Genomic DNA, 19,101 nt, shown 5'->3' on the forward strand with positions numbered 1-19,101 from the left:
TCATCATGTACTCTGTCACTAAAAAGGCTTAATTCGCAATGGAGCATATCTTTGCAGATGCTCAAGAATAAAATAAACTACTCTCAATAGAATCTTTGAACAACTGGCTGTTGGATCAACTTCAACTGTTCTCAAGGACTCATGAAGTGAACTGACAGTGTATTAAAGGCAGTCTTGGCAGAAAGCTGACCAGCTGGTACCAGGTACAGGTACAAAATCCTGAAGCTTAGGTGGGGTGGGAATAAACGGAAAGTGTGTTAGATATTTTAAAAAATTGTAATTAATTTTCTTTAAAAAAGTAGATCTTGCAATTAAAGCCGCATCTGGATTTATAAAATATTATGGGGTTTATTTTGGGAAGGTGGGGGGAGTGTAGAAGTGATCCCCAACCATAGTAATTTATCTAGCATTCATTTCTTTCTTTAAATTTAAAACACGTGATGTACAGAAAAATAAGAGCAGTTCTGTCACACAGCATTACGGACTGACATATTAGAATACAAATTTTGGATAATAGTGCTATAGGTATCATGGGTACCTAGATGTCTCCATGATCAGATACGTCACTAGGGCTGGTGGGTAGCTGGTCATTGGAAGGCTACAGAGGGACTTCATTTAAAGGGTCATTTCATAATCTATTGTGTTTGGTGGTACAAAACTGGTAGCTGCCCAAATTTAATATAATTCAACTCCTTCAGGAAATAAAATAAATGGAAATTACATGAAATTATTGAAATTGTTGCTGCCCTTCAATCTTGTTTTAATACACAATGGTTAAAAACACCACAAAAGTTCTCTCTCTGCAATAGGTTATAGAATGTATGATCCCAATTCCAAAAATAAGTGTCTTCCTCTCCTACCAGCATTGCCCTCCAACAAAATAAATAAATATGAATGAGGTGCAACTTGTAAGTGAAAACCATTTTAAAACCCAAGACAAATCTGTAATAATTAATCAACTGTATGAGCAATAGAGATGTCCCTTGGTATCCACAGAGGATTGATTCTAGGACTTCTGTGAATACCAAATCCACTGATGCTCAAACCCCTGATAAAAATGTGTAGTGTTTGCATATAACCTACAAACACCCTCCTGTATACTTTAAATCATCTCTAGATTACTTATAATGCCTAATACAACTATTTACACATGTATTATACTGTAGTAGGTTTTACACTGGACTTTTAAAATTTTGTATTATTTTTATTGCATCATTATTTATTGTTTTTTCCCAATTTTTTTAATCTGCAGGTGGTTGAATCCACAGATGCAGAACCCACAAATACAAAGGGCCAACTGTAATTTGATCGAGTTAACCTAATAATCTCTTTCTTCATTGCAAAGTACTTAAGAGTCTCATAGTAGAATAGGACTCCCTCAATATGGCAAGAAACAGGGTCTCCCAGGTCCACAATCCTTCTAGCCAAAATGTCTTTCTTCTAAACACTCCAATAAATTGATGGTGGATACCTAATCTCAATAAAGAAAAGAACTGGAAAGTTGGGAATGGACAGATATACAAGTAAAACAGTAACCCTAGGGGAAAGCAGATTGTCTTTCACCATTTCTAGTCTTATTGTGATATTTGTCTACATTTTCTAAGTAAACCCTTTTATATCTTGCCAGGTTGCATAGAGCTTTTCCATCTTCCTCTAAAATTAAATTCACAAAGCAGCTGCTTTTGCACTATGTAGCTAGAAAGGCGTTAAAATGTTTCATAAACAAAAACTGGGTGAAGTAGTGTTGACATGCCTCAAAGATATGCTTTGGATATAAACTCCAGGAAACTTTATCTTCTCTTAGTTTAGCCACTTACACTTTTGATGCAATCATTCTGTATTTGTCAAGAATTCATGTCATTTTAAAATTCTCCAAACTTCTTTGCCTTATAGAAATCTTTAATAACCTTATAGGAAACAACACTTTGCTTGAGCTAGATCATCACAACCTGATATAGATGCCTCAGAATTCTCTCTTGGGAAAAAAGAAAATCCAAGATGAGGTGGGAAAAGGCATTCTGGTGAGGTGGCCAGTTCTATCTTCCTTCAGAATCTATACTAATTAATTTGCCCTCAGACCTCAGAGAAATGTAGGCGTTCAAAATTAAGTGACAAATCCTCATTAACCTGTTTACTTTTCCCTGTGAAGAGAGAAGGAAAAAAATCTTCCATAGAAGCTTTTTTATTTTGTTGTCTCACCTTCAAAACTTTGATTTTCTTTATTCTAAATTAAATAGCAGGAAAGGGTAAAGGAAAACTTAAATTTGACTCTCTGTGCTTCTAATAAATGGAGCCACATATCAATTCCTGCATGACTTCCAAGTTGGAAACCTGTAAAAATGACATGTCTTAGGTGTAGAAGGTCGATTCACTGAGATAGATATAAAGTATAATACCCATCATCTTAGTTTTCTTAGTATTTTGTTAAAGTATTTCCTTGCTTTTTGTTTCTATTCTGTCTTTACCCTATTCATAAATTGATTTTTGAATAAGGATATATGACAGATAATGCTTCATGTTAAGTCTGAATTTTAAGACATTTCTCTTCAAGGTGGTTTCAGTTTGTTTCTTCAATTTTATCCTCTATTGCACTAAATCCATATAGTTTCATAAAGTTTTGTTTCTTCATTAATATCCTGTTTTAATATATAGTCAGAGATATGAAATCAAATCCAATTTCTGTAACACTTTATTTTTATTAAATATTGAGTAGATTCAAAATAAAACACTTGGCAAAAAAGTATAAACAATAATAATAAATGGGCACAATGAACACTTATTATCTACTTCCCTCTTTGAAAATTCTTCCCCTCTATTAATTCATTTCATTCTCATGAGAAAGGTCACACATTATTATTCTGCTGAGTTTACAATTGGAAACAGAGGCACAGAGAGTCAAGTCAACTTGCATAAAATGTTGAAAAGCTAGGGAGGTGGCTGAGTAGGACTACGACCCCTATTTCCTGAGGGAACCATGGCACAGGGGCTCAGGGTACAGACTCTGGAGCTACAGTGCGCCTAACTTTGAGTCCTGGCTCCAATCCTTACTTTGTGATGTTGGGCAAATTCCTTACTTTCCGTGTGCCTCGTCTGTGATATAACAGTAGTTGTCTTGAGGATTAAGTAATTAAATAAATATAAAATGCTTTAGAGACCGGGCCTGTCCCTGGTACATGATCACTATCCTTATTTCCAAGTCTCAGTTTGATGATGCTTCTATCACTGTTTATCAGTACACCTCACTGTTACTTTTCTCTCAAAGCATTTTCAGGTGAAGCAATGAAGATTGTTCATATCTAATATAATGTTATAAGTGTAAAACTCTACTAGTATTAATAACACTAACTTCAACTTTAATGGAAGACTAATATGAAAGGCCCATCTCAAACTGAAACAAATCACTAATGGAAAGACCAGAGAATGCATGAATGACAATGTATAGATATGCTTTTTTATTATTAATTTATAGGGTAAAAAGTAGGTTTTAGTGTGCTGCTTTAAAAATATTCAAGGTGACGGAAAATAAAAAGTGGTAGAATTTCTGTTTCATTGTTTATTTGTATACCACTCTTAAATATAATGCACAAAATAGGTATTTGTCACAAGCACTTAGATGTATTGAAAAGGTTTGTTGGAAAAGAAGAGAAAATGCTATGATGGCACAAATTTTCTTTCTTTCTATATTGACAGAAGGAACAATCTCCTAACCATCTATGGAAAGACTAATCTTATCTCACAGAGTCGTAGCACCTTCAGGGTAGAAGATACAACACGCTTTGTTCTACAAATGAGGAAAGTGAGGCCTAGGAGCTGTGCGTGCAGCCAAGCAGTGAGAAAGACCAAACTACACCTCCCATCAAATCAGAGTCAGTCAATAATGATTTAAACCAAAAAGAAGTACTGTCTGGGGAAACAGAAAAATAAAATTCACTCTCAGAAATATAAATCACAAGTTGAATGACAAACTTTTATCACCAATAAAAGATTAAGAAAAATATATTCAGCTCATACTTCCTGGTCTTTTTCTTCTCCCTCTAGTTCCCATTTTCTATTGAACCAGTAATGATAATACCTCATTTTAAAAGACGCACATAACAATCCATACAAGTGTTTATTTTCATAATTTGGCACTCCTAGTTACAGTTGTGTAAGTAGCCTGCCATGCAGTACACCTGATTCCTCTGAACTAGCACATATGTGTACTGCTAACAGGGTCCTCAAAGATTACATCACACAGTTGAGGTGAGTCAGTAGATTAAACTAGGTAGACAAGGTCCCTGCTCTCATGCTGCTTACATTCTAGTTTAAGAGAGGAATAAAAAGCAAAACAGGAATAAAAAGCAAAACAACAAATAAACAAGAGGCAAAATAATGACACATACTAAGCCGAAGTTTAAACTAAATGATATGATAGTGACTGAGTTGCTACTGGGTAGCCACCCAAGGAGAGGGTGGGGAAGGTCTTTCTGAGGATGTGAAAGGTGGGAAGGTGTTTCATGCAGAAGGAACAGCCAGTGCAAAGATTCTAAGGCAGGAACAAGACTGGCATGTTTGAGAAACAGAAGCAAAGTCAGTGAGACATGAGGGCAATGGGCAAGTGGGAGAGTGTTGGGGAGGTAAAAGGGACTTGAAGATAGAGGATAAGGTAACAATCCCTTTGAAGAGTAGAAAAAGAAACACTATAAGGAAGTAGGGTAGGGATTCTGGGAGGTGTTAGATGACACATTAAATGTGGGGTCATAAATTCAACAGAAGATGAGACCAATATGTATTGCTCTCTGAGAAGCAAAGCTCAGCTGCTCCAGTAGAAGCGGGATTGGGCCTTTGTGAAGCAGGTAAAACGGAGAGGTGAAGAAGCTGAGAGCTCTGCCAGGGAGTGAGGTGAATGACAGGCCATGGAATCTGAGCAGCTCCATTGCATGCGTGGAGTAGGCAGAGTTGGCTTTAACCAGGGTTGGGGCTTTTTGAGCAAGTACATCAAAGGGAGAAAGGGTGAAGGAGTTGAGAATAATTGTCAAGGAGGGATTATAATGTTAGACTAAGGAATCAGACCTGGGTAAGAAGGGAAGTAAATTCATGAGGATGGTGACTGAAAGGTCAGTTAATCTGGGGTCTTGGTGAGACTGAAGAATTACTGAATAGAGTATGTGAGCTTAGTAGGTGAGGACAGGTATGGTGGCTATGAAGTGGGCTGCCTGAAATTGATCATCAAGGTCCAACAGGCCTGCTATAGCCCCATAGCACTTTTGTGTGTATTAGAAAAATCCCTTCTTTAATATACTTTGTTTCCTCCTGCCAGAACAATTTTAATAATAAATATTCAAACCTATGATGCCTATAAGGTGAGCACACTTCTTTGAAATACAGCATTGTTGTGTACCACACCATCTATACCACTGCAGGCAGAGACGACCCTGTGAGGCGGTGATTATAGGAGGAGGTGGCTGAGGTGGCACTGCCTGCCCTGGGCACCTCTGCCTGTGAAATGCTCCCCCTTCTCCAAGGTACTGGAGGACCTGAGGATCATGCATCAGCACTTATATAGTAACATCTACTCAGATGTGTGGCTCTATCGTTCATGTTAATGTACCTGTGGGCCAATTACAGCACAGTTCATCCAAATACTAAAGTCAAAGGAGGTGTTAGAAATATGGCTTTTCTTTAACATAAAATTTTGAAATATTTATTTTTTTCTTGAACTGGTATCCTTAGAAAAGATATACTTTTTTTTCAGATATGTTTTTCAGGTGATGACTAGGAAAGAAGTAAGTCATTGTTATTGAATACCTGCTATATACAGACTAAAAATATTATCCTGAACAAATGGCAACCTAGGGAAAATTACCGCTGGGGGCTCCCTGAAGATAAATTCAAAATTCTCTTCAGTCAATCTTTTTATACATCTTACACCCTACTCTTGAATATGTTATTAAGTATACCTATAAGTAGTAACCTATGGAGACCACCACTTAGGATGAAATAACAGATTAAGTACATGCATATGTACTGAGAGTTACTATAAGCAAGGAGGTAGGAAAATTAAGAAGACATAGTCTCTGCTTTTAGGAAGCTCATCAATAAATTATATTATTTCCTGATAAATTTATGAATCAAGTACTATGGGAGACGCGGAATTTAATCAAGGCCAGTCTAGGTCAGAGCAGGCAGGCGTCACATTAGAGGGCACCTCTGTAACAAGTCTTCAACAATGAGTAGGAGTTTGCTGGCAATACAGTCAAAGGCATAGAGCAGCGAAGGGCCATGGTCAGGTGAAGGATGATGAGTATGCAGCATGGGAAAAGCAGAGCCCTAAGGAGAGAAGTGGTGGGAGGTGGCACTGGAGAAGCAGGTTGGGCCAGACTGTGAAGGGCTTTGGGGCCATGCAAGGAATTGGCAACAGGGAGGCACGAGCAAGTTTTTAAGGAGAGGAATAATATGAATTGATTTGTGTTTTAGGACTACTCTGGAGGCAGTAAAGACATTACATGGGAATTGGAAGAGACTCACAGCAGAGAGACAGGTTTAGGACGTGCAATAATTTAGACAAGAGATGATGAAGGTGTGTCATCCTCTCCAGCAGTGTGACTGGGGCTGCAGGGGCCAGGTGTGAAATATTTCTGAGGCAGAAATGGTAGGATGAAGTGACTGCCTGGATGTAAAGGAGTATGGCTATAAGGAGAGGGAGGAGGCAAGGCTAATTGGTGGTTTCTAGATGTGGAGACAGGGTGGTGACTGTTAATTCCTAAGACCAGAATACAAGAGGAGGGACAGGTAGATGCAAGCATATAGGTTTCTCCTCGAAAAGGGCCATCAAAGAACTGTGGTATCTAGAACACTTAAGAAAAAAAAAAGCTACCTATACTACCTTTTGACTACCATTATTACTTTATAATTTACTGAATACTTTACTATTTACTACTGAGTACATGAAGAATGAGCCATCTAACAATTCATTATTCCCTCAGGATAAATGTTTTTAAATTACATACATTATATAACCCTATACATACAAAATTAAGTAATCTACATGCAGATTTTTTGTTTGTATGTTTTAAGCCAAGCATTTATTATTAATAGGGAAATTTCTAAGATCTACTATGAGAAGAATGCATGAGCCTTAAATTATTAGATGGAATTATTTTCAGAACAAAGAAAATAAGTATGAATTTAAACTAATATAATCCACAGCTTAAACTGTGTGGAGATGAGAAGTACAGGTAGATTCAGTCATGCCTCTATACAACAAAGCATATCCCTTACGGATCATAGAACTCTGGCTCATTCATTCTTTCATTCACTCTTTCAGCACATATTTATTGGGTACCTATGGTCTGGGAATGTAATGATAAAACAAATATGGCTCCGGTACTCAAGAAGCTGATAGTCGAATGGCAGAGACAAATTGTTAACAAGCAAACTAAACATAAGTAAATTTTGTGAGAAAGGTCAAGAAAGAAATCAAACAAGGTGTTGCAATGAAGAATAATCAGGGAAATATATATCAGCTATATGGTTCAAAGAAGGCTTCATTAAAGAGTCAAATGAGAAAAAAGTTGAGGTGGGAGGGTAGGCAGAAAGACACTCTAAACAGAAAGAAAGAGCAGGACCTGAGAAAACCAGCGAGGCTGGAAGTGGGAAATGTGGCAGAGGTCAGAGAGGTAGGCAGGGATGTAACATTTATTCAGAATCTTTGTTATGTGATCAGCACTGTGGGAGAAGTATTTTTTAAGTATCATTTTATATTTAATTAAATGCTGTTTTTAAAGTGCTTTTAAATCTCCCCTTTTATGCTAAATTTAGTCCCTTTTCTAAGTATAAAATTAAAAAAAAAATTAGTACATGTGTTGTGGATGCTGTGGGGCACCACCCAGATCCTTCTCTTCAGGAATGAGGTGCTTATACCCACAGCTGCAGGGAGTGTTGGGTGAGTAAAATATGTCAGTGGAGTTCCTCTTTGGGACTTGCCCTCAGCCTAAGAGAGCAGACTCACCCAAGGTCACAGCCCTCCTGGAGGGTAGGAGGGAAGCCAGTATCTAATGACTGCTCAATTTAAGAGTATAAAGACCAGGTGCTCTTGCCTTAAGGCAGGACAACTCTGAGGGGTCATTCCAGCTCCAGAGTTCCCCATGGGATCTACTGAGACCTTTGCTGGGACTGCATCATCTCCATCCTACTTTATTCACTCTATTGATCCCAAGGGTACTCCCTAGTAAACTTCCTGCATAAAAACCTCTGTCTTTGAGTCTGTTGCCCAGAGAACCTGACCTAAGACAGCATGTAAATATTACACATCTATGCATACATTTCTTCTTCTTCTTTTTTTTTTTTTTTTTTTTTGGGGGGGGACAGAGTCTTGCTCTGTCACCAAGGCTGGAGTGCAGTGGTAGAATCTTGACTCACTGCAACCTCCACCTCCCAGGTTCAAGCGATTCTCTTGCATCAACCTCCTGAGAAGCTGGGACCACAGGCACCCACCACCATACCCAGCTAATTTTTTTGTATTTTTAATAGAAACAGGGTTTCCTCACATTGCCCAGGCTGGTCACGAACTCCTGACCTCAGGTGACCTGCCCATCTCAGCTTTGCAAAGTGCTGGGATTATAGGCGTGAGCCACCGAGCCCAGCCTATGCATACATTTTTTATATTCAATATTTCAAAGACTTGTTTCCTGTTTAGTATTTGCAGGGAATTTGGTAATAATGATTATGATGATAGAAGCTACAGAGCACTTACCTGTGTTAGGTTCTATGACAAGAACTTTACAGGCATGCATATTTCAGTTAATCTTTACAACAACCCTTGATGATAGATATTATTATCATAATATTTAATAAATTATGAACCTGGAGCTAGGGAGATTAAATAACTTGTCCATAGTAACACTGCAAATAAAAGGCAGAAATAAGTCTAGAATCTAGTTGCTCTTAATGTACTGCTTTCCTAAGACTTGTTCACTTTAGTTGTGCATTAAATTCTATACTCCAATACTGTGGCATCCTATGATTTTACAGAAAACAAAAAAAATCCACTTGTTTTAAAATTTGTATGCTTATATGCTTACTACTAACTTGTTATAAGAAGTTAAAATAGAATTCCTATTACTCCAACTGAATAAGAATGACAAAGTAAACCCTAAATATTCTAAGATAAACTTTAAGAGATAATAGGATTAAATTGTTTATCAATTACATGGTCACAAACATAACTGCTGTTGGAGGAGTCTACAAAGACGCCAACCAAAGACAGATGCTTGTTCCCAACAACAGTCATAAACACGGAGACCTTATCAAAAGTTGCAGAATAAGGTAAAGACTTGCTAGATATTTTCAAGGTAACTACACAGCTACAAAGAGGAGATAATAAATTTAAAAAAATCAAGACTCTTTGTAGAAGTCCCTATATATAGCTACCAGGGGTGCCTACATACAGCTAACTGCAAAGCAGACTGGTATTAATTTAAAAAATAAAAAGATGAGAATACTGTGATTGATGAAACTTTTGTTTTTAGTCTCATATTTTCATTTATCTCCTCCCTCTGAATATGCTTTCTCTCAACTGCTCTGACATTATGTAAGATTTCACAATTTGATCAATAAAGAAAAGATCAGATAGAATTGGAGGCCTTACCTGTCCAATGATGAGAGGAACCACAACAGTCATAAAAAGCTGAGAAAAAATAGATGTGAAAGGCACAGAAGAAGATGAACCAAGCTGTAAAACAAGAAAATAGGAGTTAGAATTACTTCGAATCAGTTATCAAGCAATAGTGTTTATGAATAATGCAATAAATAGATTTTCTCAGGTGCACCAAAAATTTGGTAGCTATCTACAAAGAATAAGTGAAGTTACCTCTAATTTTCTAAATTCAACACAAAAAACTGTTAAGTATTTTAAAATATAATTTTTATTGGGAGACTAAGATTGAGAAAAATATTGAGTTGCAATCAACCTAAATTGCTTATTATTTTAGTAAAGTCATTCTGTGTTCATACAGCCTATAATCATATGGCATGATATTTCATCAACAATTACAGTTTATGTGATTTCTATTTCACCTGTCTGTAGATCTCTAAAATAAATGTCTCATTCCTTTATCAAGATAACATTTTTATTTATGTAAATGAAATAGTTTCTAACTTTCTGACTCCTTCAAAACAAATATAATGAATCTCAGATCCCGTAGAATTTTTTCTTACACAACATCTAGCAAATGGGAAATCCTGAAACATAACTTATTTTTCAACTTAAAATTTCAGTATAGCTCTCCTAAATTTGTACGCTTTAACACTGTTCATAATTCCTATTTTTCTTCTTCCTCATTTTTTGATTCTTTCTTCGCTGACAATTACAATCTCAGTTTCATTAAGATGCTATTCCCTTCCTGTGTCCATGTGTTCTCATTGTTCAATTCCCACCTATGAGTGAGAATATGCGGTTTTTGGTTTTTTGTTCTTGCGATAGTTTACTGAGAATGATGATTTCCAATTTCATCCATGTCCCTACAAAGGACATGAACTCATCATTTTTTATGGCCGCATAGTATTCCATGGTGTATATGTGCCACATTTTCTTAATCCAGTCTATCATTGTTGGACATTTGGGTTGGTTCCAAGTCTTTGCTATTGTGAATAATGCTGCAATAAACATACGTGTGCATGTGTTTTTACAGCAGCATGATTCATAGTCACACTCTGGGGACTGTTGTGGGGTGGGGGGAGGGGGGAGAGATAGCATTGGGAGATATACCTAATGCTAGATGACGAGTTAGTGGGTGCAGCGCACCAGCATGGCACATGTATACATACCTGCACATTGCGCACATGTACCCTAAAACCTAAAGTATAATAATAATAAATAAATAAATAAATAAATAATTTTTTTAAAAAAAGATGCTATTCCCTGCAGCACAAGAGTGCTTATCTACACACACAGTAACACACTCACATTAGCCTCCATCACTACTAATTGCTAAGTCTTCCTGTGAACTTTTTAGTGTTGGTCAAAACCTCCTCCTGTTTTTCAAACTTCTCTGGACAAACAATAGATGTTTTTCTCTTTCACAGGTTCATTTTGCAACCAGATCTACCAAACCATCGATAATTGGCCCTTGGAACTTACTTTTTGCCTTTCCCCTGCAGACCAATCCTCAGTTTTCATATTTACCTAAGTTTAGTTACACTTGGAAATATCTTTTGGAAAATAATTTTTGTGAAAGGACATGGAGGTAGTGATGATTGAGGGTATAGAATGTGAAACAAAACAAATCAAACATTTAGCTACATGAAGTCAATAGCTATGAATGAAGTGGTGTGGGAACAGTGTTTTCACTGATTTCTGCATGAAGGGTTTACCAAAATCTCCTCTCCACTCTGACATATTATATAAAATTCTGTTCCCCAGCTCCAGCCCCAATCTGCATACACTCAAAATGCCAAGAATATATGTCTGGCCCATCATTGGCCCTGTGTTCATTGAAAAACAGCTTCAACACTGACCACTGGCTCTCTATTTAACCCATAAAAATTGGTAGTCTCTAGCCCTTTTTCCCCACAACCAATACAAACTAAAACAAAGAGAGACAAACAGAAAAAGTGAAACTGGTAAAGAACAAACAGGATTCCTGGTGTGTTAAACGTCGCATGGCTGTTAGATGTTTCTTTTTATGCAAAACCAAAATATTAAAAGCTAATAATTAAGCTCTATTTTAAAGCAACTATGTCTCTGAAGCACAAGGTGCTTAACAAATACATTCTCTCCACAAATATTAACCCTAAGGGTATTCCTGGGGCAAGGACTGAAATAAAGAAAAAAATATATTTTACAGAGAAATTGAGGCACTGGATGAATAGAAAAATACACTTTAAAGAACAAAGTTTTCAAGTTCAAGAAGGTCCAGCTCAATGCTCTATTCATAAGGTTTACAGAACTTGGATAGAAGTAGCAAAATTAAGCTATAATCTTCATGTAAAAGGTGACATTTCCTGCCTGAAATCACTTCAGTGATCTCACATATCCCTGGCTCCTCTTTCTATCTCAACTTTATTATTAGGTTTTTGAATTTTTTATATGAATAACAATTTCAAAGCTATAATCTCTCTTTAAGCATCCCAAAATAAAGAAAAACCCATTTCAACTTGGGTTTTAAAAAGTATTATATATTTATAACATCTCCATCCTTCGCATACCAGACCATTGGCATATTCCATGTTTGGAAACTGCATGTTCTTAGAAGATAGTGGAACAAGGCTATGTGTTGAGGAGGTTGTCCATGATCTCTATGGTCCCTTTTTCCTCTAAAATGCTATGATCTCTGACCCATTTGATTGGAAACACAGGTTACAGCAGCCTTCCTCGGAGGCTCTGTCAGATCAGAGATCAGAGCAAGCCACTCAGGGATGTAATTAACTGGGTACATGAAGCCAGACAAGGTATGGCAGGGATGCTGGGGACGAAATCCCCCAGGATGGCTCCCTTAGAAGTGGCTCTGAAAGGAAGGAAACCTCAGTACTGGAGTCTAATTTGGCGTTAAGTCCTTTCTTTTTAATTGGCCAACAGACCTGTCACCGTGGTCAGTATGAAGATGCAGAGGACCCCTGGGGAAGTTTATGATGCTATGAAGTGTGCCCTGGCATCCAGAAGACAGAACAGCAAGCATCTGGCACAGCGCAGCCTGTGAGGACAGGACTAGAGTGACACAAAACCCAATCACTCTGCATGCAGAGGTGATTTTAACTAAAGCAGAAGAAAATATGCTACTCGGGATACCTGGTTCTTCATATTTTAATGAGGAACCTGTTGTGGTTTCTATTGTAAAGATCAGTGTGTTTATGAGAAGCAGCAATAATTTGCAGGTGAAGTTTTTGGGTTCAGAAGGTTGTATCAAGCAAGTGCCCTGGGCTTAAACGAGCCACCCTGGCAGATTTAGAAGTAATATGTCTCATACTGCCAACCCATGGTTTAAGATATAGCATGTCAAGCAAACAATCCAGTCTTTGGCTAATTTCTTGCAGAAATATGTAGTACTTTAAAGGAGAAAACTCACCATTAGCTTGGTTTCTTTGTTTTACTATCCTATGCTGAGAAGAAATCATTCATGAAAATTCAATATGTGGAAATTTAGGATCTTTGCATTCAATCATTCAAGTAGTTACTTAGTGCTTCCTGTGAGCTAGGGGCATGTTCTCAACACTGTGGATACAACTGTAGACAAAACACAAAAACCCCTCCTGTCAAGCTGCTGCTTTTTAAAAACTGAGGTCCGTGTGCACGCCTGTCCATCGCCAAGTATACCTGCACTCAATCCTCTCTCTAGAATGTTGTTTTCCCCACTTATAACTGGAAACGTTTGAGTCTTTTTCCAAGACTCAGTTCAAACATTACTTCTTCAGGAATTCTTTCCAACACCTCCTCCCAAAATGCTGAATTGGCCACCCTCTCTTTTGTGAACCATTGTTCTGTGTATCTGAATTGTATCTCTCGGAATCCTTGGTTGTTCTTGTTTACAAATCTATGCTCCTGAAGGTTGGGACACTATGTCATTCACGTTTACAGTCCCATTGCCCAGCAGAGTGACCGCTTTCTACATCTAGGGCAATGGTTCTCAAATGTTAGCATATCAGAAACATCTGGAGGGCTTGTTAAAACACAGATTGATTTCCCCATCCTCACAGTGTCTGATTCAAAAAGCCTGGGGAGAGAGATGGGAGTTGTGGTGAGAATTTGTATTTTTAACAAGGTCCCCAGTGATGCCGCTGCTGCTGACTTGGGGGTTCACACTTTGAGAACCACTAATCTAGTACATAGTGGGTGCTCAATGAATGTGTGTCAATTAGTGAATGACTGTAATACAAAGGCAGAAAAAGCTTGCCAATGCTTTCATTACATTCTTCCAACTTCATTCAGGTAGGCTGCAAAGCTCTACTTTGTTCACAGACCCAAGTAAGGATCATCAGCCAGGTCTCCCAACCAGTCATCTTCTATAATCTCAATAGTAACATTTATCGTGCACTTTCATGTGACAGACACTGCTTTGTTTCATTTTTTAATAATTTCAACTTTTACTTTAGATTCGGGTGGTACACGTGCAGGTTTGTTACATGGGTATATTGAGTGATGCTGAAGTTTGGGATATGGATTATCCCATCACCCAGATAGTGAGCATAGTACCCAACAGTTAGTTTTTCAACCCTTGCCCCCTTCCTCCCTCCCCACTCTATTAGTCCCTAGTGTCTCTTTGCCATCTTTATGTCCCTGAGTACCCAATATCCAAGCTCCCACTTGTAAGTGAGAACATGTAGTATTTTGTTTTCAGTTCCTATGTTAATTTGCTTAGGATAATGGCCTCTAGCTGTTTCCATGTTGCTGCAAAGGACATGATTTTGTTCTTTTTTGTGGCTGTGTAGTATTCCATGGATGTATATGTAGCACATTTTCTTTATCTAATCCACTGTTGATGGTCACTTAGGTTGATTCCATGTCTTTGCTATTTTGAATAGTGCAGTGATGAACATGTGAGTGTATGTATCTTTTTGAAAGAATGATTTATTTTCTTTTGGATATATATGCAGTAATGGGATTGCTGGGTTGAATGGTAGTTCTAAGTTCTTTGAGAAATCTCCAAAACTGCTTTCCACAGACACTGAAGTAATTTACATTCCCACTAATTGCGCATAAGTGTTCTCTTTTCTCTGTAGTCTCTCCAGTATCTGTTGCTTTTTCACTTTTTAATAGTAGCCATTCTGACTGGTGTAAGATGGTGTCTCATTGTGGTTTTGATTTCCGTTTCTCTGATGATTAGTGATGTTGAGCTTTTTTTCCTATATTTGTTGGCCACTTGTATGTCTTCTTTTGAGAAGCAGACACTACTTTGAATGCTTACTGCATGTGGAATAATTTAATTCTCACAGCAACCCCTTGATGTTGGTTTTATTATACCCTTGTTTTCACAAGAGGCAACAGTGGCACAGAACAGTTAAACAACCTGGACAAGGTCACCATAGCTAGAAAGTGACAGAGACAGAATCTAAACCCACAAGTGTAGCTCCAAAGCCCTCACACTTAACTCTTTACACTCTACTACACGTTAGTTACAGGTGGTACAGTGTGAAACAGGGGAAGGGGGCACTAGTGAAAATCAAAGCTGGGCTCCTCTTTTTGTGCCTATGTGAAAGACGGGGAGGATCGGGGGAGTGGGATGAGGGGAAGGGGAAGGGGCAAACCACAGAACACAGAAAATGATTGGAGTGACTGGTTTCTCGACTCTCCCAAGGATGGTACATAACTAGTGCCAGGGTAGATGCATTAGGGAGAAGTTAGTTCAATACACACAATGAATGCCTTAGGAAATCAGGGCTTAATTCTCTAACTGGGCAGAGAGAGACTGAGTGGAAGCAGGATTGACTGTTATCAACCCATTCAATCTAGAAACTATTTCATCTGGAAAGAATCTGGGGGTCCACTTGGTAAAATAATATGGGGCAAACTAACCAGGCTCAGAAAGACAAATAGGTAACAGTTCTTGATGAAGAGATGTTGACTGTCTGTAGAACCACAGTTATCAACCTACAGTTAGAAAACAGATGGTGCATTTTAAATCACTCCTGTAAGTGAGCTGACCTGTAAATTGTCATTAATGCACCAGTTCTTCACTTGCTCTGCTGTGTAATCGGCCTTTTATCTCCTATCAGGGAAATCCATTAGCCACAGGCGTCTCCACTATTTGTGTCTCTTCCTAGCTATTAAAACATTATTGTATTAAATAATTCACCCTTGACGATTGGTCTTCACTTTCATTAGCACCACATTCAGGGAAAAATAAGAATAGATATTTACAGTTGATACTGTAGAATTATGCATGTTAACTCTCTTTTGCTAGGAAATCAGAAAGTAGCAGCTTCAGATGTAGAGCAGGATTTGTTGTCTTCCTGCTCTGTTTCCACCCCTCCACAACACCCACAGAGCCCAGCCCTGGGGAAAGGGAAAGGGAAGAAGGCTTGCTTACTATTGTGCCCACACACAGACACACTCATAATACCCATATCTCCTTCCTCTCACAAAGATAAACATTTAAACAGAAGAAGGGAGAGTCTCCCCAGGCCCCAATCCCCTCCCTATACACGATATAGTTCAGCTTTTCTTTCATTCCCACTGCTCCTTCTCTCACAGGGATACATGCAAACTAAACTTACATACAATTGTCAAGTAAATGTATACTAGGTGACAGATTCAAATGTTAAAAAGACTATGATTTTTATCAAAATTAGGAATATGGTTATTAAACAGCCATACTGATTCAGTTGCATGCATCAAGCTAAAATTGGGTTATTGTGTGGAAAGTATATGTTTAGGAGAGGAAAGTCTCTTTTTAATATTTATATGCAGTCTTTTTCCCTCTTTGAGAAATAAAGAACAAAAGAGGCTTAGTAGATTTTATCAATATAAAAACATTACATAAAACACGGCTTCACTTTTTTTTTTGTTTATATGCTAGCTACTGTTCTTATTGAGCTATAATTGACAAAAATTGTATCTATTCAAGGTGTACAACATGATGTTTTGATATATGTATATATTGCAAAATGATTGCTACAATAAAGCTATTTAACATATCCATCACCTCACATAGTTACTTTTTTGTGTATGATCTTAAGAATACTTAAGATCTAATCACTTAGCAAATTTTAAATATGCAACACGTTATTATTAACTATAGTAACGATGCTGTACATTCAGTGTCCAGAACTTACTGGCTTATAACTGCAAGTCTGCATCCTTTGGCCAACATCTCCCCATTTCTCCAACTCCCTGGCCCCTGGTAACCTCCCTTCTACTCTGTTTCTATGAGTTTGACTCTTTTAGATTCCACATATAAGTGAGATTACGCAGTATTTTTCTTTGTGTGTCTGGTTTATTTCACTTAGCATAATGTCCTTTGGTTCATCCATGTTATATGCTAATTTAAAATGTAAGATGAAAAGGTTACTGTCTAATAACTTTGATGAAAACTTAATGTGTGCAATCATAGGTTCAGGTTACTCAAACCCACACAGTCTGTTTAGTGAAGTGTGCCAAAATGAACTGCAAATTGGCTTATTCTAACCTAGAGGAAAGAGGAAAGCTGTGAAGAATTGAGCTTCCAGGCCATGAAGGGCTGGAGGCAGAGATACTCAGAGGCCTCTAGGACCAAACTTTGCTCCCTAATTTTTGACCAAAGGATTTGGTCTTGTCAATCCTGAATGTGGTTTGGGAACCAAAGACCTGCTATTGCTAAATATTCTCTTAAGTAGAACACATGATAAAGTTCCTTCAGCTTGGTTACCAATAGGCAAGGGAGTAGCAAGGAACCAGTGTCTTTACAACTCTGGATTGACCCTACCCGCTTAAGGAGCACCCCCAGTAGCTGGTGCTGAAGAAGGAACCAAAGGGCAAGGGAAAAGCCTGGCTAGGACAAGACTGCCCCAACTCAACCCATGTCTCCAGCTCACTTCGGTGAAGCCCGAGAAGTCCCAGACCAGCACTGCAACTGGCCTTCTTGGGACACTAGTCCTTAATGGGGGAAGAAGTTTATCAATGTCACCTCTTTCACCTCTAGAGCATTTGAAAACTGCTTACCAGGTGCTTCCCTTCCCTTAGTCAGAAGCTACTCTTAGCTTCAAGGGGAGATTTGTCTTCACTTGCTTTAGAACAAGGTAGAGAAACTGACTCAATGTGAAGCAACTGAGACAATCAGATGGCTAGTTTTTTTTCAAGTGGTTTAGCTTTATCATCTTATGCATCTTACACGTGTGTCCATTAATTATGCAACCATAACTGGAAACAAATTATAAAAAATAATTATTGTACATGACACTAATGGCTGTATACATTGTTTCTGTTCATAGTGATGGGATCAAAAGTTGAAGAATTTTCTATCATAGACAGCCAGTTACTAGGGAAACTAATGATGACTGTAGCCTTGAAAGCTGCCCCTTGATCTCTTTTGCTGACCTGGACCTCTCTCTCCTATGAACTCCTATTAAGCTCAGTTCGAATCACAGTTTAGCAGTCAATTTCTTCTCTAAATTTCTTCCATATTCTTGATTCTTGTTTGCACAAATACATTTTAAGTTTCTTCAAGGCAATTATTATGCCCGCTTCTTTTTCCTCTTACCTATGTTACTTAGGATATAACGTTCAAGGAAAAGAAACTGTGTGCTGATAATATGTTTTAAAACAAACTGTGTCTCCCAAGAGGCATGCTTAGGAAGCATAACCTGGAAGGGGCATTCAAGGGGAGGCAGACCCAGGCTGAAAGCGTCTTGTGTTCTCTACCAGTTGTGCAGTCTCAGTCGAGTGACAAAATCTCTCTGAACCTAGCTTTTCTCATATAAAGTGAAGATAATACCTCCAAAGCTAGTCATGCCTGTTACGTGGGATTATGCATCAAGTAACCACAATAGCTACTCAATAAAAATTATCTTACCCCAGAAAAACAAGGTTTCTTATACAGAGATGTGAGAATTCAAACCTATTGAATTTAAGAACTGCTGAAATGGAAACTAACAGGAGAGACAGTCAGATCAAGGGAACATATAGTTAGCCTAGAAACAGAGCCTGGTATGTATATATTCTGTGTACATATGTGTTTGTGTATATACATGCATATGTGTGTATCAGTCCAATGATCACAGTGCCTTATAAACCTACTTGCTGAGGGGCCAGCTCTCTAAGAAACCAAGTCATATAAAATCAGTTGATAGAATAGAAGAGCTAGCAGTGCCCCCACTTACTCAAGGGGTGCTTACATGATTCCGAATGGGTGAGCATGTAGGCCAATGTTTGTCAAATACCCCAAGGTAATGATGTGACCATCCCCACATATGAAGATGGTGTCATCTATGAACTCTGAGGATGACTTTCAGCAGTGGTCAAAGCTTGCACTCCACATGTTTCAAGAGGTCTTGATGCTCAATTGACCTTTATGGCTGGAGAGAGGAGAAGTGTGGCTTTGGTATGTCATTCTAATGGTAAAAACTCAAAGTGTTACTGACCTTTCTCTGCCAATTATGCACCTTTTAAATAAATTGATGGTCTGCAGAATTTGGGGGCTTGAGCCCATGACA

The 19,101-nt window shown here is 38.1% G+C and overlaps 1 protein-coding gene across 8 annotated transcripts in view; it reads right to left on the minus strand.

Moving 5' to 3' along the window:
* SLC10A7 (solute carrier family 10 member 7) overlaps nt 1-19,101 on the minus strand; it is a 271,510-nt gene that overhangs the window by 41,683 nt on the left and 210,726 nt on the right. For 6 of the 8 annotated variants that reach the window (XR_008524796.2, XR_008524795.2, XM_054554550.2 and 3 more), the window contains one exon: nt 9,629-9,712. Coding sequence is in view for 4 of the 8 variants with exons in the window: in XM_054554550.2 (XP_054410525.1) it covers nt 9,629-9,712 (84 nt within the window). In the remaining 4 variants the exon portion in view is untranslated. Of the gene's footprint in view, nt 1-9,628; nt 9,713-19,101 lie in introns of those variants that run through there. The other 2 variants (XR_008524797.2, XM_054554554.2) reach the window with 2 other exon arrangements.

This window comes from Pongo abelii, chromosome 3 (assembly GCF_028885655.2).
Source record: "Pongo abelii isolate AG06213 chromosome 3, NHGRI_mPonAbe1-v2.0_pri, whole genome shotgun sequence".
NCBI lineage: Eukaryota > Metazoa > Chordata > Mammalia > Primates > Hominidae > Pongo > Pongo abelii.